At 38.3% G+C, this 14,843-nt stretch overlaps 1 protein-coding gene across 1 annotated transcript; it reads right to left on the reverse strand.

Moving 5' to 3' along the window:
* Positions 1–1,263: 1,263 nt before the first annotated feature.
* Positions 1,264–2,803, reverse strand: LOC141949748 (neuropeptide Y receptor type 6-like). Its single transcript, XM_074883671.1, has one exon. The coding sequence runs from the start codon at positions 2,449–2,451 to the stop codon at positions 1,330–1,332; it is 1,122 nt and encodes a 373-aa protein (XP_074739772.1). The 5' UTR covers positions 2,452–2,803; the 3' UTR covers positions 1,264–1,329.
* Between the last annotated feature and the right edge of the window lie 12,040 nt (positions 2,804–14,843).

The raw sequence follows: 14,843 nt of genomic DNA on the forward strand, positions 1-14,843 counted from the left end.
AACAACAAAAAAAGAAGAGGCTTTAGCAATACAGGTGATTAATTATATTTAACTTGAACAAGAGAAAGCATGGTGAGTTGTTGGACTAAAGTGTTCTAAGTATTTTATTTAAACAGCCCAATATTAACTGATTATTTATGTTGGCACTGTAGCATGGATGAAGAATATATTTGGTTATTTTTCTATGACCAAACTGGAAAGTGTTTTTAAAAATGTTTTCATCTGATAAAAGTTGTATTCAGTACTACACCTTTAGTCTTCTATGTACTGTGTTACAAAAGAAACTATTTTCAACCACAGGCCGACAGAAATGACCATGTCTGCCTCAAGAGTGGCTTCTTGCTAGTGCAGAAATGTAAGGAAAGATATTTTTGAAATTAAAGGGCTAACCTAATTTTCTACTCAAAGAGGAACCTATAATCTGAGTAAGGAGCTAAAACAAAATTTACTCTGAATTCATAGTGTGCTTGTTTGATAATGGAGATTCTAAAAGGTCAGTTTTGAGGACCTGTGATGATGGTAATAGAGAAAGCAATGATCTGTACTGGTGGTTTGGAGTAGAATACAATGCTTTTAGGAGAAATGCTAAATATGTATTTCATCTTGAACAACATCAATCTGAGTGGAATTTGCAGGACATCAAATGGAGCCTGTATTAGTGCTCATTAAAAAACCCCAACAATACAACAAAACAAAAATCAAACCAAATGCAAAGTCAAGCCTTTTCTCTTGTTAAAATACAATTTCTAGGCTGAACTGGTACTAAACCAAAGTAAACTGCATGTTGGGGCTGAAAGGAAGATGGTGGAAGCGTAGGATAACCTAGAGAGCCTTCCTTACAGTGTGAACTGCCGATAGGCTGTTGTACAGATTAACCAGAGGTGGGAACAGTGTAGGGTTGGAAAATTGAACAGACAGAAAACAGTCTGTGAAAAGGCTGATGAAGTTGGGAATGCCATAGTATTCACGGTTTACTTGGGTGAAGCCAGGTGTTTCGGAAGAACAACCGCATCCGCAGCTGAAATGGAAATATTTTTATTGGTGCTAAGGTAGCATGACAGTGACTTGGAAATTGTGGATTAAAACCCAAAGATATTAATACTGTATATAGTTTGTTATTATTGATCTTTAAGACTCTTGGAAGTGGTTTATTGGCATTAATACTATCATAAGGTACCTGCTAGGAGTATGCCTGTGGGAGAATAATCCTGTTTTGCCTGACTAAATGGCAAAGACTTCCTGTAAACTCAGCAGTAACGTGATTGAGACCCACAGAAAGAGGTCATCTGCAACAAAATACAAAATTTTGGAAACTGCTGTTGGATTATTTTAGATATCCACAGGAGGATTATTTAATTTCAGAGATCCCTTAGATGCATCAGTCTGCAGATTTGAAAGGGCAATATTTTCATATTCCTCTTGTGATGCTGAGCATCTGCAGTGGTGAACTAATACTATCAAATCCTTCTGAAAATTCTTGTTGAGAAAACCATAAAAAATGGGATTGATACATGTTGAGATCATGGCCACAAGGTGGCATATTGTAAATGCTAGATTATGATTACAGCTCATTAGTGCCTCATAGTTCCAGTCAAAAACGACATTGAATATATTGAGAGGCAACCAGCAAGCTGCAAAAGTCACAACAATTGATATCAACATCATATTAATCCTTTTGTTCTCACTCAGTCTGCTCTCATTCTCTCTCATCCTGTCTATTTTACTGTGTCTCCTTCGAAGACATACAAATATCCTGAGATAGCAGATAAAAATAAACCCCAGTGGGAAGCAGTACTGGAAAACCAGCAGAGTAGTGGTAAAAATCAGTCGCTCTGTAACAGACGGCCATGCTTCAATGCAAGCAACCTTGTTCTTGTAGAAATCACTATGGAAAGAGAGATGTTTGAAGGGTTCATCAGTTAACTGGTGAAATATTAAAAAAGGAATGGATATTACGAGGGAAAACCCCCAGGTGAAAAGAATTCCCCAGTAAGCATGTGAAATATTAGGCTTCCAGCCACGTGGGTTCACAATTAGCTGGTATCTCTCGATAGCAATCAGTACAAGTGAGAAAATGGAGACTGTGACAGATACACTTTGTACAAAAGAACTTATTTTACACATAGCTTCCCCAAATATCCAGTAGTCCATTAAGGTATATGCAACTGTGACAGGAATACACATGATACAGATCAAGACGTCTGATAAAGAGAGGTTGGCAATCAAAACGTTGGTAACATTTTGAGCTTCTTTCCGTCTCTTTATTATAATCATCAGGCAAAGATTTCCAAAAAGCCCCACTATTGTAACTAATGTGTAGGCTGTAATAAGCAAGAACTCTGCAAGGAAGGAAGGTTGGCATGTATCAAAGTTCAAAAACTGAGAAAAGGTAATGTTAGAGATAGTTTGATTAGACAGAATCTCACTGGAATGCTGAATGGCTTTATCCATCGTGAGGCATCTCCCAACCTATGGACAAAACCTGGTATTATTTAGAATATACTTTGTATGAATCTTTCCAAGGTAATGATTACTATGAGTCTATTGTTGTAGCTGGTGTCCTTGAAGTTTTGAGCAATATAATTAATTACAGCAGTGGAAAAGCCAGTGGTTAAGTATTAGTGGTTTTGTGTGTGTATATGGAGGTTGATGCTACCTTTCTGAGGTTCTGCACTGACAGTGTTACAGACCTGCAGCTGATTGTGATGTATAAGAAACAGCAATGATAGCTCTGATTAAACTTGTGTGAACATTTTCATACAAATCCTCTTTTGCCAACTGTGAATAAACTTTGCTTTTGAAAATCGAATATTTTAAGATCTGTCTCAGCTGAAGATTTAGCAAGGTTTAAGGAATTCCAATGAAGATAATCTGTTGCTTTTTTATTATCAGAAAAGAAGAATTGGGTCCTGCTATCACATTGCTAGCTTAGACATCACACTTATATTTTCTCTAGAACTACAAAGCAATGTGAGCTAATACACCAAATCCCTCTGGCTTAGTCAAAAGGATGTGTGCTTGAGCTTAAATGATATTCAACACCTCTATGAATGACATCTTTAAGAGAGTTTCCTGTTCTGCTTACGTATTAAAGATAACGTGTCCTTTTTCCTCAAGCTAATCTGAGAAAAATGTAAACCAAAGATCATGTCTTACTTATACACACAATTATTTCCATAGCAGTAGTTGCCAAAGTTTGTCTCATTTCCCTACACAGTGTTCACTGTTGTACAAGTTTGACAAATGATACCCCCCAAAATTTTCTGTCGCTAAATACAACATGTACTTAAGAGACACAGAGCTGATTCTTCTTTCAGTTCTAACTTAAACAGGTGTCAAGCACAAATCTGATATTAGTACAATTCTATTGTTTTAAAACTAATATTAATGGGAAGAATTAGGTTCAGCAGAATATCTTGATGGGTTTGAATTTATCACCGAGTTAAAAAGTTAATCTTAAATCAAAGGCTCACCAGCTTTCTGGCCAGAAAGAGGTTGTTTCCAATCTGGGAAAGGAAAAAGAAGGATGTAAAGAGTTACTTTTAAAACTGAAAGATGGATAAGTATGTTCTACACATATACCTTTCAAAACTCAACTCTAACTCACCTTAGTTCCCTTCTGAAGTAGGAATTATTGGAAAAGTAGCTGGAAGGAGGTCATTCTTCATTCCTAGTAATAAATACCATGGTGTTGAGAACCTGTGGAGAAAGGAGGATGAAGAAACAGTGGGAAGTTAAAGAGGATGCACAAAAACAAGGGATAGGTGGGCGTTTTATTATTACTAGAAATAATGTGTTTATGTGTAGAAGATTTGTCAACCTTTTTATAGAAATGATTGCCATTATTTAATCACTCAGAAATAAAAACTGTTTGGTTGCTTGCACGAGATTAAACACCATATCCAGGGTTAAACTGGGAACTATGATTCTGTGACTGTTTGCCCCCAGGCTCTCAAAGAATATTCCAGCTAGAGTTATATCCTGGACTGCTTTATCCTGATACTTCTGCTTGACCTAAGTTTGGGTGCTTCAAATTAAGATTCTAAAAAACCCCAAAAAACAACACAACCACCTTTGGAGCATCTATTGCCTCTCTTATTCTGATTAAAATGTACTTTTCAACTAGTGTAGTCTTGGAGTGAGAAGTGGTTGTAGATTTATGTGACTGTATGTGACCCTGATGTTCCAAATATGACTTAATTTGTGGTCAAGAGCTAACATTAAGCCCTGTAGTCTCCCTAAATCACCCGCCTGGCCTGGTTACAGCTATATGGAGGGAACAACATAGAAACCTGTACAATCCTGCTGCAAAAGTTACTGAAGTCTAGTTGCTCAGAAAGACTTTGTAGTCCCTCACAGGTGTCCCTACTCCAGTAGTACGGGAGCAAGAGCTGTGTACCCTACTGGGTGTGCTCCAGCTTGCAGAAACTCTTCTCCTAATGAGTCCAGGAGAAATGAAAGGGATTCATTTTGAAGGTAGCACAGTCACACCCTGCAGAAACCGATGCTGTGGCTGGGCAGCAGCACCTTCAGGCAACGTATTTCCTGGAATGCACTGTAAACCACTTTCCCCTGGAGCAGCACTAATTACCTGGCTGGATTTATCACACAGGAGGATCCATGTGCTGGAAGAAGAAGAGGCCAACAAGTGGTAAATGTTGCCCTGATGAGCTTTACTGCCACTTTAGATGTGTAAGGGTCTAACATCTGGCTGCTGTATCCCCAGGGTGATCTTTCTCTTTGCACGGCCTGTGGTATTCACCTGACTCGCACAGATCTGAGCCCTGCCCTTTGAGAAAAGATCAGGTCTTAGCAGGGGGGACCTGGCTTGGAAGCAAGATAACTTCAAAGACAAGCTCTGCTCTTCCCTGCTTTTTATGTTAACAGGAGAAGTTGTGGGGACTCAAAAGACGTGGCTGAGCCAGGCTTGCAATATTTTATGCACTATTTGCTATGCTCGCTTATTTATCCATGGTTGCACAACATGGTTTGATAGCAAGTGCTGAATGTCCTCTCCTAAGAATTCAAAGTGGGTGGCAGGGCTTCTTTGGCACTTTCAACCGTTAAGGAAAAGTCCCTCTACCGACCTTCTGATCAGTTCACTCTCTATATTATCTCATCTGTTAGATCATCTACATTGTCCTTTTTTTCAGGAAAAATATTAATTTCTTTTCACTGCTTGTACTGTGAGTTAAAAAGTATAGTCTTTAGTACATGTCATACTACAAGGCAATTTAAACATTTCCTTGGCAATAAAACAATTACACCTGTCTTGTTGAAATATCTGGAATATACATAGCATAAAAAAAATAAGTTACACTAGTACTTACTGCAGCATGTTGAACTCCATTGTAATACATACTGGCATTTTTTTAAGCTAATAAATATTAGTGGAATCAGCATCGTTGAACTGTAACTACAGCTGATATCAGAACTGGATTGAAGTGTTCAATGAGAGAACTAATTACTTCAATCCCTAATCCATGCATTTTGAAAAAGATTCTGTACCATAATCAGAGTTTAACACTGTAAGAAATGATAATCCACTTAGCCTGGTTGTTTCATTCTTCTAGATGCAGAAACATTACTGAAACATGCATAAGCAAAAGAAAGTTAAAAGCATAGTCTAAAATAAAATTAGTTTTAAAAAGGCTTTGTTTCCTAAGTATTTTCTTACCTATGTTAAAGATGCATAGTCCCATCCCTTCAAAGTGACCAGTAAATGTTTTGGTTGCAAACCTTGTTTGTTTATTAAGTTCCAAAGTATTGCATAGATAAAATCTGGAGGATACTTTGCATTCAATGTTAAATGTAGGATGTACAGAATACAATAATCCTTTAAAAATATATATTTCAGTAAGTTTTGCCACAGTTTTATGGATTTTCTGACTTCTTACCTGATGAAAAATTCAAGTCATATCCACACTGTCTTTAACAATTTTTCTTTTCCCTTTCTGAGTTTATTACAAAGCCAGCAAACACATCTCCTTTGTGTATAAAAGAATCCAAAGCAAAGCCATCTGCTGCTAAAGCGATACTTAAACTCTCCTTTCTTCTCTTTCTGAAACAAACCACAGTTTCACAATTTCCAACTGTGACCGAATCCACCAGTCTGTAGAAAGGCTGCTGAGGAATAAAACAAGCTCTGGAATCCAAGAAGAGGCGAACAGCAATGAGCAGGGAGGAGAAAGGACCAGTAGTCATGGGGATGGATTTTTCTCCACTCTGCAGCTTCCCTCCGCCCTGTCAAACACCTTATCTTACAATTGCATTTTCAATTATCTTATCTGTTCTGTAGTGCAAATGTTTTCCCTATGTTGGATTTCGTACATAAACATCTGCAGATGGCTTATTGCTTTTTTAACTGAGGGAGATATGAAAATACAGTAACCTGCTTAGAAAGAACATGCACACCCTATTAAGTGTATCATTTGCTCTATTGCAATTAAGATAATCATATTTTCATTATAAATAGCTATTTTAGCTTTTACTCCAGAGATATAAAAATATTCCTGAAAAGCAAAGCATGGCACATTACACTAGCACATGTTGAAAAGGGGCTTTAATATTTTTACTGTTTTTCCAGTAAAAGCCCATACCTTTCATAGTTGCTTGTTTATAAAAACTACCGTTCCACATTTCCCTATTAAATATTTAGAGTGGATGTTTATGGGACAGAAAAAGAACTGGTCTTTCTTAGGACATGCTATTTGGTATATCGCTTTTTAAACCTGAAATCGTACGTGGGTCCACTTAACCCCCAGTGTCCCAATCTCTTACGCTGAACCGTGCTGTGGCTCTCCAGTACTAGAAAAAGCAGAGGCAATAGGAAATAGTCCAGAGTTAGAATGTGTCTGTGTGCGAACAGACTCAGGAAACTAGATTATGATTCCCTGTTAAATTAGAGAAGTAGAAACTTGCAGACAAAACATTTGAGAGGGTACTGGAGTCTGTCTTAATGCATCTGTGTTTATGGAGAGAACGATTTTGAAAAGCAGTAGGATTTTGGGTTGAGCAAGACTGGTGCTGTACCTTGAGTGCAGGTTAGAACTAATTATGTGAAAATACTGTTAGTTATCATGCTGTTGTGTTTGTAGAAAATAAGGGTGGAGGGAGACTCTGAGATCAGCCAGACAAATCGCCTGCTTCCAGTATATTTGTATTTATTCATGATGTGTTTGTCTAACCTGTTTTTTAAACATCCGTGGCAATCCTAGATTATGTATTCAAGTGACTAATTTACTGTAGGAAAACTTCCTTAACCCTTCCCCCGAAAATGTCCTTCACTTTAATTTAGCCCATTGCTTTTTATTCTGAGTCATCTGTGAATTCTGAAATTTTCAGCTACGTGCTACCATCAAGCAATGTGAATATACTTTTCTAAAATATTTCTAGCACTTGCTGGTTTTGATTATGTCAAAAATACTATAAAAACAAAGCTTTTCCAAAGTACTTCAGCATTTCTGCTGCTGGTTGTAGTGTAACCCAAGAAGTGAATCAAGACCTGAAAATGAAATGTGCTAGATATGCATCAGAACAGGCCATAAAAATGCATTATCTTGTTTATAAAGGAAATAAGTCAGTAAAATTAAAATATGTTCTGATTCTTTTTATAAATTTCAAAAAGGTCAGGTTGCTGATTTACATAGGCTTCTGTTTCTAATGTAACACTGTACGCAGTCCTCCATCTGTGGAAAGACTGAAGTGTTTAACGTGTGATCCCCTCGGTTTTACAGTCATATCAATCTGCTGGATTTAATTTTGTGGTAACCTGTTGTGAATTAGACCACATCCGACATCAGAGGCCTGTGAGTGTAGCTGTTCTTGGTCCGTTTATGCCTGATGTCAAAGGTATGTATGCTAAGTGGAATCTATAGCTGTGTAGGAAGGGATCAAGGTATATTGTTTTCAGCCAAATGCTGTAGCATCTGTTTGCAAAAAAGGTTAATGGATAGCAGAACTGTGCTTACTTTATATAAATGATCACATTATTTCTAAATAGCTCAATATTAAGGAAAATAGCCTTTATCAGTAGACACTGAGAACTAACTGGAAGGCAGGACAGCAACTGTAGTGAGAAGCAAACTTTATATGTAACCTGATTACAAAAAGTTAAAATATATTGCAGATGACTGCAATTGGCTTGCCAATGTCGAGTGTAAATTTAGTAACTCTGCCTTTGTGGGATTTCAGCAGTTCAAAGATTACTATATTGTAGGAAATGGTAGGAATTTTATTATGATTTTAAAGAGTTTTACTAGGGATTTCTGTCTCAGTTTGGAAAACAAACAAATGAACAAAAAACCTCAAAACAATCAGTGTACTGATTCTTGCTACACCGAGTGCCAATCATTATACTGATACCTCATCACAATCAATCCAATAAAAGCCTGATCCTAAAAGCTTTCCAGGTATGATATTCAAACTGAAATCAATTGGAACATCTTTTCCAAGCACCTGGTTATAGAGCAGCTAGAGGCATGACCTCAGCTTGTGCAGATGTTCCCAAGCCAGTTTTAGGGCAGGTAGCGATCAACCACTAAAGCACAGAGCTCAGGGCACTGTCAGCCAGCTCCCAGGGCCCGTGTCTAGGAGCGCAGTCTCATCCGATTACAGTGCAGGCTTGCTATTACTGTGGCTCCCAGGCTATGGCAAACAGACCACGGGCAGTGTGGAAAACCGGGGTGATTAGGTGATAAACAGATTTTCAAACTTTAAGTTTGTAATAACGTCTGTTGCGGTGGCAACAGCCTGTTGGTGAAAAATTCTCCAGCTGTAAGTTCTTTGAGCTCACCTTTTGCTTTGGCATTTACATGATTCCTTGCCCAGCAGGAAGCTTTGCTGATGGCTGACCACTCTAAGCTTTTGCTTTTGCTTAGTTGCTTCTCCCGTGTAGCTCTACAGCAGTCCTTGCTCCTACCTGGTGCAGCCCCCATCTTCAGAAAGCAAGGTTTAGTAGAGATGTATACATACAATTTCTCAGCTTCCTAGGTGAAAGAGTTCTTTAAAAGCAGTTTGGCTAAGAGCTGGTTCAGTGACCTGTAACATCTCTGAAGGATCTGGAATATTTCTTCCTAATAAATATTATTCTTTATAGCACTTCAAAGAAGCACAGAGAGATAAGCAACGATAATTGGAAATCTCTTATGCTAGTGTCAGATGTGCCGGTTAATGTCAGGAAAGTAAGATAATATGCTGTGATGGAGGAAAAACACAGTCCTTTCACATTTTCCTGTTTCATGGAGAGATCTACACCCTAATAAGTACCTTTGGCAAATAGGTTATAATTTGACCAAATTAGCAACATCTGAACACCAACTAAGTATGCACTGTAAATTTTTCTCCAAAGATCAAGCAGATAAAGAAGGATTGATGAATAAGTGTAAGTTGGAGCACTCCTCCATGATGCAGAATTCTTTTCCTAATTGGAAAAAAAATCACAAAAATGACTCAGGTTCACTACCTGGAGTTTAGGTTTCACTCCATTGTATTGCATAGCTCTAGAGAATAGCTTTGCAGTATCCTTGATGCTTCATTCTGGTCCGTACCTCTCAACTAGGTCATGCTTAAAATAAAAAGTCAACTGTTTTAAAATCTGCTTTAACTTTAAATGAGTTACTTATAATAGCATATTCATTCTTAAATTGTATCATGCCACGAACTTTCGGCTGATTTCTGGACCTTATTCAGTTGGCATACAATTGAGATGGAGATTGATACACTCTCTGGCTGGAAGGTTAGCATCTTTATTTTTTGGGTCAGCCAAGTTACTTTTCTTACTGAAAAAAAGATAAGATATGTGAGTAATTGTAATAGGAGTGTGATAGCATTAATTAATATTTTATAATAGTTTCCATTTTCCAAATCCTGAATCAATCCTTTGTAGCTTTCTAGAACTTCTCCAGCTGATGTTTTCTAAAAGTGATCTCTGCCAAAGAATGAATTATTTCAGTAGGTCACAGATTTTGGGGGAATATGGTAATTTGTATCTCTGGTGGGTTTTTTTCCATTCTACAGTCTTTTTATAACAACACCGTGAGCACCAAACCCTGCTGTTCTCATGCCATGACATCTTTCACTGTCCTAATTGTTAATTAAGAAATACTTAGATAATCAAAAGGTTTCTCCTGTTAATGTTTCAATTTTCCTGTATGTTTCAAACTGTAATAACAGTTTTGATTTTCTGAATTAAAAATATGAATTCTATATTGCTATTTTGTGTCTAGAAAGCCTCACTTTTATACACTACCTGATTTTAAAATTTCTTGAATATCATGGATGTCCTACAGCTAATTTCAGGCAGGTACATACTGAACTTCGTGGCGTAACTCTTCCTGCTGTTTTCAAACAAAGCTAAATGTCAGTTATGCAAAAGCACCACAAAAAACTCCCTACAGAGGTTCTACGGAATGAGAAATAGATGGAGCCTAGGAATAGCTAAGGGAAAAAAAAAGAAGCAGATTTTAATTTAACTGGAAAATACATAAAGAAAGATTTGCAGATGAAAAAGATCAGAGCATGGCTGAGATTGCTGCTAGCTCCAGGTCTTCCTTTGGCAAAACTTACGATCCTGGTCTGTCTTAACTAAGGTATAGTGAAAGATCTACCCTCTCACTTGTGTCACAGCATTGCTAGGTTCTTTGATCCTTGACAAGAATCTTGACTTTTCAGACTGAATTTTGCTGTCTTACTTTCATCCCATCACTCTAAATTATGGCCAGCTCTTATATAAACTTTTAGGAAAGAGAAGAAAGGAAATCATCAATTATGATAGAAAAGTGAAAAGATGAAAGAGGAAAAGAGAAACCGAGTTTCAGAGGGAAGAGGAGGAAGGGCAGGATTTAAGAAAAAATGGTAAGTCCAAAGAAAAGGATGCAAATTCAATTCTCCGATGACTCTGCTTCACCCTTCACAAAGGTGTGTTTCTCTCTTTCAGCACACTCCCCTTACAAAGGGCTCAGGGAAGATTTTGTTCAGTAAGATGAGCTTTTGATACTACTTACTGAAGAAATAGTTCTTGTGGGTTATTCTGTAGTTACCTTTTTATCTGTAGAATATCTTATTTTGCATTAAGCAAATAAAAGAGAGGTAGTGTTTTATTCCCCATCTGAATTTGCACAGGGTAGAAATTTTTATCCTGAAGAGGGTCGTGCTCAAACCTTAGGTAGGCAAAAGACTATCCAGTTTACTGTCAGTGCATTTTAACCAATCTTTTTCAATGAAAACCCTCTCCCAACCAGTGCTAATTCATGACAGTCTCAAAAGTAAGATCACAGATTTGATGTTTTTGTGGAATAAAGTACAAACAGCAGAACAGAGTAAAAGATAAATCTTTTACCAAAAAATCATGAGCTCTCTCAAGGACAGCTGTACCTCTTCAAGAAGTTCTTCACACCTGTAGCTAAAGCAAGAGGTCAGGATGGGGAAGTTTGTGGTGCTGCTGCATGTTTTATCAAAAAAGTCTTCCTTTGAACTGCAAAATTACTCTCTACCTGAGGTGTTGATTTAGGTAAGAGAGAGGCTTCTAAAAGTCTAATAATATATCTTTGAAATTATTAGATTAAACATCCTTGCCTGAATGTGTGTGGATCTCAGTGATCTGGGAAATTATGGTTAAATCCCCTCTCTATTACCAACTGTTTCCACCTATGCACATTTAGAAAAATCAGGATGAAATCTGTCTATAGCTAGGATGATGTTATTACACTCTTCAAGGAGCATATGTCAATGCAGATCTAATTTGGCGAACAGTCTGCATGAGGGAATCCTCTAGGTTTCAAAATGCTTTCTGTCTACTGAAAGGTAAAACCAGACCTAAATCTAGAGTACTGTACTATGTTAACAAAACATATACTTAAACTCAAAAAATCCAGTTGATTCATAGAATGGTTTAGGTTGAAAGGTTGAAAGGGACCTTAAAGACTCTCTGGGCAGGGACACCTTCTACTAGCCCAGGTTACCCGAAGCCCCGTCCAACCTGTCCTTGAACCCTTCCAGGGAGGGGGCAGCCACAGCTTCAGAAGTATGTTTCTATAGTGACAAAAATTGCTATAAAGACTGCCTTAATAATTTATTTTGTATCAGCTTTTACTAAGAATATATGGTAATATAGGAAGTCTAGTATTGGAAAGGGACTGTTCAGATTCCTTTGGTTTATGATCTGTTAAGCAGTGATGCCCTCCTGTGGACTCTAGGTAGTATTCTTTCTCCTGGAATAACTAGAATGTTTCATGCATGAAAACAATGTGTTTTTATTTCCTTCTAATACTCTAACACCTACTAAAATGTTCCATGAAGACATTTACCACAGTGCATTATTTGGCCAGTACCTCTGGTTTGAACACATTTCCTTAAGGTGATGATACAGGTGAAGATTTTACCTGTGTTAGAAACTTAAACTGCTTATACAATGAATTTTTATTAATATAGTTTGCTATCAGAATTGAAACAATGCAATGCTGTGACTGCCCTGTCAGGAGGGGAAAAGTATGTATTTCTTTTTAATGGTGTTTGCCTAATAACTTCTAAATACATAGGACAATATTATGCGTTTACTCGTATACAGTCAAAAGCAGTTTAAAAATATGGTGGAGAAACTGCTGTAGCTGTTGGAGTGTTGTTGGTTTTAGCAGTCTTGTCACATCTCACATGCACAGCGTGAGACTCGCTCTTTGGTTCTGCGCTCACACTGCTGCGGTACCTCCGTACCTCATGTAGCTAGAGGGAAAAGGCACATTTCAGGAACAGGTAAAGGCACAGAGGTCACAGGAATGTGTACAAGTGACGTGGGGCACTGAGCAGTGACCGGCTGCCTCACCAGGCATGAATCCAACAGGAATTGGAGAGGTCTGGTTGGAGTCTCTGTGGTCTCGCAGATGACCCGGGAGGTATGAAGGTCTGTGGGATACGGGGAGGAACTGATGTTTAGCTGTCTAGGAAACACTGTGTCACCGCAGCCTGGTGGTAGGTGTCAGGGCACATGTACATTTGCAGTGTGCTTGGCCCTCTCAGTGGGGACTGAACTCTGAGAATGTAATTTTGAACAAATACATCAACTACATGAGGTCACTTACGTGGCAGTTGGGAAAGGACGGTGGACAGGAGGACACCGGGTCAAGTGGAGTTTGGCCTTTCTGTAGCATCAGCAGAGACATTTCTATCTGCAAGAGATGGGTATATATATTTTAAAGGTGTTTTCCTTTCATTAATCAATGAGTCAGAAGTGCAAATGAAGAGGAAGCAGTTGGGCTATACTTGTTGAGTTGTGTCAGCGACTGATTTTGCCTACTGATTTGCTCATATCTTAAAGAACCTCATCTCCTCTGCTGAAAGAAGCAGTGACTTCTTTCTTTGATCTCTTCCTTGGCCTACTTGTCTGTCTTGCTTTCAGGGAGAGAAAGTGAGCTCTAAACAAACATTCTGTTTTCTTTGTTATCTGTTGAGGCCATAATTAGCTCCCCTTAATTTTTCTTCCTTTTTGCTGTAAATTATTAAGGGTCTATAAAACTCTTGTGAGTTATTTTCTACATGAAACAGACATTAATTTATCTTGGGAAGGGCCACACGGTTTTTACAATAGGTGGTAGGCAAAATATATTTTTGTATTTCCTGTAATTGTGTGGAGCTTGCAGACAGCCTCTGGGAAGAAGCTTTTTTTTTTTTAATAGAGTGGGATATGTTTTTTTATTTTAAAACCACAGATATTTCAGTGATATTATGGGCATATTCTCTTTTCTAAAACTAAATAAAAGGATTGTGTCTGTTCATGTACTGAGATAAATGGATCTAAACACGTGACATCTTTCTCTGTAAGTGGTTGTCAAACACGGACATTTAATATTCCTGTCATATTAATAAGTTACTCTTAACAGACTTGGCTATAACAGAAAAAAAATCCAATTTAAGAAAAATCACATGACTATATTGCAAGTTATTAATCCTACTGGTAAATGATAATCATAGCCTTTGAGACTAAAGCATGAAAACTTGGCCCGCTGATAGAAATGAGGCTAGAAATTTTACTAGCAGTGTTAATCTCTGGAGTTGACACGATCTGAAAAGGAACAAGGAAGAATCTTTGTGCTGAAATGTTCAGCCTCTCCGGGGCTATGGTTAACTAAGCTTTCAGCGCAGTCAACCTTAGGCTTGTATCTGCAAGTCTCCAAGGGTGCATTTCCACAGCAGTTGATCTAAATCAGGGGGATGTTGCAGTTCTGCTTCCTCCCCCCTGCCAGCACCAGTGCTCATGGGATCATGCAAGAAAGTGTTTCAGAAAGCTGAGGCAGCTAAAAACTAAGCCCTTTTTCATGATAAAATTATTCTTGGCTCTCTCAGTTCTCTTAAGTGGATTGCTGTGTGTTTGCACAAGTATCAGGGCTGGCACGTGGGAGAAGGCAGGATCCCAGGCTGGAGGGCTGGAGCGCAGCAATCCCAGCGCAGATCAGCAGACACAACTGTGGAACTACATCCCGACATGGTGCCTGATGCAAAACTGGAGCCACCAGGTCGGGAGGGTCGGAATATTCAGTGTACACCTTTATAAAGGCTCCCAGGATTGGTGTTGGAGGGAGGACTTACACTCTTCTCCCTGAGCAAGGGACCAGAAATGTGACTGACAGGCGACCCAGCACAGGATCTTGCTGGAAACCAGGCGGTCTGATAGTTGGTTTTTATTAACCCAGTCCCCAAAACCTCTGATTTACACTAATCTGGATTTCCCATCTGTGATTCAGGAAGGTAAGGCGACTTGTGACTGTGAGGTTTGGTGCCAATGTTCTTGGATGATGTGGAGAATAAAATGGCACAGACAGGTTTTTGAAAGCCAACTGCTGGGATATAAACCA

This window comes from Strix uralensis, chromosome 14 (assembly GCF_047716275.1).
Source record: "Strix uralensis isolate ZFMK-TIS-50842 chromosome 14, bStrUra1, whole genome shotgun sequence".
NCBI classification, from domain to species: Eukaryota; Metazoa; Chordata; class Aves; order Strigiformes; family Strigidae; genus Strix; species Strix uralensis.